The sequence below is a fragment of the Pinus tabuliformis genome, chromosome 9, assembly GCF_031772625.1.
Source record: "Pinus tabuliformis cultivar Carrire ecotype Pingquan chromosome 9, CPIR1, whole genome shotgun sequence".
Classification (NCBI taxonomy): Eukaryota; Viridiplantae; Streptophyta; class Pinopsida; order Pinales; family Pinaceae; genus Pinus; species Pinus tabuliformis.
The window spans coordinates 1,098,548,233-1,098,551,942 of NC_142307.1; the positions used below are offsets into that span (position 1 = coordinate 1,098,548,233).

The 3,710-nt window shown below is 40.1% G+C and overlaps 1 protein-coding gene across 2 annotated transcripts; it reads right to left on the reverse strand.

Annotated features, from left to right (window-relative positions):
- Nucleotides 1-208: 208 nt before the first annotated feature.
- On the reverse strand, nt 209-3,109 carry LOC149152504 (ACT domain-containing protein ACR4-like). 2 transcript variants are annotated; one of them, XM_089439761.1, is made up of 4 exons: nt 2,823-3,109; nt 1,154-1,220; nt 850-954; nt 209-708 (listed from the first exon to the last, which is right to left on the reverse strand). In XM_089439761.1, the coding sequence occupies exons 2-4, from the start codon at nt 1,208-1,210 to the stop codon at nt 358-360; spliced, it is 513 nt and encodes a 170-aa protein (XP_089295887.1). In that variant the 5' UTR covers nt 1,211-1,220; nt 2,823-3,109; the 3' UTR covers nt 209-357. The 2 variants fall into 2 exon arrangements, with proteins under 2 accessions (XP_089295887.1, XP_089295886.1); XM_089439760.1 differs by lacking the exon at nt 1,154-1,220 and having other exon boundaries at nt 850-911.
- Between the last annotated feature and the right edge of the window lie 601 nt (nt 3,110-3,710).

A 3,710-nucleotide genomic window follows, 5' to 3' on the forward strand; every position in this document is an offset into this window, starting at 1 on the left:
CCACTGTAATTAGTGTTGTCTTCTTTCGGATCTACCAATTTTGCACACTTCTCTATGATGAGGTCAATTTCGCAATTCCTGGGTGATCAAATGACAGGGCCATGTTTGGCCAGTGTGGTGAATAGTTCTCCGTTGCTGGTCTTCTGTTCGATGATCAACAAATCATATTTGGCAAATCCGAGTGGTATTGTGCTTTCTATATCCTGGCATTGCTGTACCCAATTTCTGTCTTTAGCAAGGTAATTGTCACAGTGTAAAACAGATGAACGAGGATGGTTTTTAGAGAACCATCGTCCATACATACAACCTTCAAAGGCAATTACTTAATTCCATTGCAAGAGGCCCAAAATACAACATCTAAGAATAGGATTTTATCAATCCAAGACTGTAGAGAAAACGCTCTGACTTTGATTTGAAGAGATCACCAAGGGAGAATCGGATGGCAGGTTCCCTTATAGGAGATTTTGTATGCATACAGTCGTCTTTTACTTGCAAGATTGTTAGTCCAATTTCTTGGCGAACAACTTCTACTGTCTTGGCATCAACGGGGTTTCCAGCTGTATTAGTCACATAGAACACATCAGCTACCTTATCACCCCGCGTTGACACCTCTGCTTTTGTAACTGACATCCCATTTTCTCTAAATATGTGAGTCACCTCCGACAGAAGCCCAACACGGTCGTTGGTGCAGAGTTCCAGTCGCATACCCTGAATTCATAAAATATCATCAACAAAACTCACACTAAGCTGACTAAAATTTAAAAAGGATCAAATTTGAATGCACCGGGAATCCCAAGTCTTAGGGTTTTGAATAAATTTCCACCATGGATTCGATCCTTGGACTCATACCTCTGATGTTCTTCGTCTAATGGCAGCCTCCAAACACTGAATCACACGCTGCTTCTCTGCTTCTGAATACACGGGGCAACCATCAGTATGCCTAATGTAGTACTCCTATATCACAAAAGAGAAGAATGGAAATAAATACCCCAACTCTTCTTTAACCTAATTTAGATTCAATATTAATCCCATTAGGGATTTGATCTGAAACCACCTATACCTCGTTTAACAAAATCAAATTAGCAAATAAACATTTGAAAAAAAACAAAGATCCTATGAAAAATCATGTCCCTTGTAGTTGCTGGAGCTACACCTGAAAAGTTTGTGGGCCTTGAGAGTCTATAGTGGCATGAAAGACAACATACTCCATATCTGTCAAGCTGCAAACAATATCAAAGAGAAGCTTAGGTCTGTCTTTACACTGAATAGTCACCACAGAATACCCCCTCTCCAAACAGTTGTCAACAGTCACAAGAGGCTTGGCGTTGTCGTTGTCCTTGAGAGAAAGAGATGCCCTGTCTCCAGTTCCATCGAGTTTATCATAGTCATGGTCAGCAAACATCAATTGATAAAGCCGCCTTTCTGTGTGAGTGAATCCCATTGACACCACCGTTTTAGCTTCTCTGTGTTAATTCAATTGTCGTATGTTCAGCGGCTGCATCTAGACCTACTGGTTTTCCAAACAAAGGCACTACGCAAGGGTTTGTCGCCAACCTCTGCAATACAACGCATGGATGATTCAGAGGGATATTGCATGGATGATTCAGAGGGATCCAGAGCGGCGTGGAGGGATCCAGGGGAGGCAAGTCCTGAGGGATCCAGGGGAGGCAAGTCCTGACGCCCGCCTGGAGAACACCACTGGAGAAACCCTACCTCTAGAATGGCGATTGGCACCCCGCGCTCTTCATTACCTGGACCGCCTCAGTGACATTTTTGATCGACGGTTCCAGTGTTTGTAATCGTCTAACATCTAATCGTACGGCGTCAAAGGAGGACACGTAGGCAAAAATGGGGATGGATTTCAGAGGGAAACGCCTTACGGCGTAAAAATAAAAACAAGCAGTACTGAAAAGAATTATTATTTAGCTCAGACATTGAAAACCACAAAATGAACCTACAGAAGTTCTCTACCCTGCACGGTGTAACTTCAACAGGACATACTCTTTTTTGATAGCGGTTTGAATATTCTACTTTTCTTCTTGCTTTACTTGATGGTCTAAATATACAGATGTATGTCGACACAGGCTAGAATATGCTGGCTGAACATCTAAGAACAAACAAAACATTACCAGAATTAGCACAAAATTTATATGTATCCTGGTCTGGTTTAAAGCTTCATTTTGAAGTATGTTGGCTGAATTGTTCGGATTTAAAACTCTGATATGCACCTTTGTGCTGCAGATTTTGCATCATATGTAAATTCTATACTGATAAATATATCGCTTTTTTCATCTGAAAAAAAAAGGTGTATGGCGTCATAGAACAGGGTTATCCTTAAACCAGTTTATCTATCAACGGGAAATTTGTTCTATAAGGATTCTATAGCTTGAATTCATGCGCTAGCTACAGCTTTAGAAGTTGGAGTTTTGGGTTGTAGCAGACATTACAAGTTGGGGTTTTGGGTTGCAGCATACATTGATGGACTTCTGTTAAATAAATATGTTACTTGGGTTGCAACATGCATTAGAAGTTGGGATTTTGGGTTGCAGCAAACATTGTTGTACTTCTTTTAAATAAACAAGTCATTGCAATCTAAACAAAAACTGGCGGACAAATTCGTGTCTTCAACGTATTGTTGAGTGTTTCAAAGAACAGAAAATGGTTGGTGAAAGCAGCAGTACATGTTGATTTTTCCCAAAATGTATTTAAACGCAACAAGAAATACTACCAACAGTGGATTTTTCTGCACTTAGTTAGGTGACCTCACATTCGATCTGAAAAAAAACATTGAGCAGAGGAAACCTGTAACGGAAGTTTATTACCTGATTTTGCTAATATCAAAACATCCAAAAAGTTGTTCGTATGAATATGCCACAAATCCACCGCGCACACGGGCATATTAACCATGTAAATCAGGCTGCAGGTCGGCATGTGAAAACCATAAGATAATAGGAGCCGGTTGTTTATTATCAAATTCTATTTGAAAGCATCTGCTTTAGACCAGGTTTAACATACTCCATATCTGTCAAGCTGCAAACAATATCAAAGAGAAGCTTAGGTCTGTCTTTACACTGAACAGTCACCACAGAATACCCCCTCTCCAACATTAAACCAGCGAGGATTTAGGTGATGAAATAAATGCTAAGGCTTGGGTTTACAAGCGATTCCTCCTCCTCAATCCCTCTGAATCCATGTCCACTTCCTCATTCAGTCAATGTGTTTACATTTCCAGATTATTTACATAAATTACAATCCATAACAACATTTACGAGGGATTAGCTACAAGGGCCGTCACACAAACGTACAACAATATTTAAAAAAAATCTACTTAAAACAACATAATTTGGATTTTGACTGTTCCCTTCTCCTCCCATCTGAATTCTTGTCGATACTTCTAGATCAGCATTTCCTAGCAAGTCAATTAATATAAATTGAACCTCAGTGGTAAAATTTTTACTCGTTAATTGGATATTCAATAATCCTTTTCCCATTTGATTGTTTGGAAGAGGCCCTTGTCCGTCATATCTGCACCTTTCTTTGGACCGTTATTGAAGCTTACCACATCCAGGCCATCAGCGTTTTGTTTGGCATTTTTTAGTAATAAACCTGAACAACATCACCGAAAGGGCAAACCATGTGTCACTGCAGAAGGACCTGTAAGCAATGGTAGTGGATTCCTTGGCTACAGATTGGACAAGAGTTTTGAGCTA

Excerpts from the sequence above, each read along its gene's own strand:
- LOC149152504 (XM_089439760.1), bottom strand. The coding sequence starts at position 2,931 with ATGCCGACCTGCAGCCTGATTTACATGGTTAATATGCCCGTGTGCGCG. Across the intron at positions 912-2,822 it reads TTTGATATTAGCAAAATCAG|AAGCAGAGAAGCAGCGTGTG; the intron begins GTAATAAACTTC and ends CCGTGTATTCAG. Across the intron at positions 709-849 it reads TTAGACGAAGAACATCAGAG|GGTATGCGACTGGAACTCTG; the intron begins GTATGAGTCCAA and ends TTATGAATTCAG.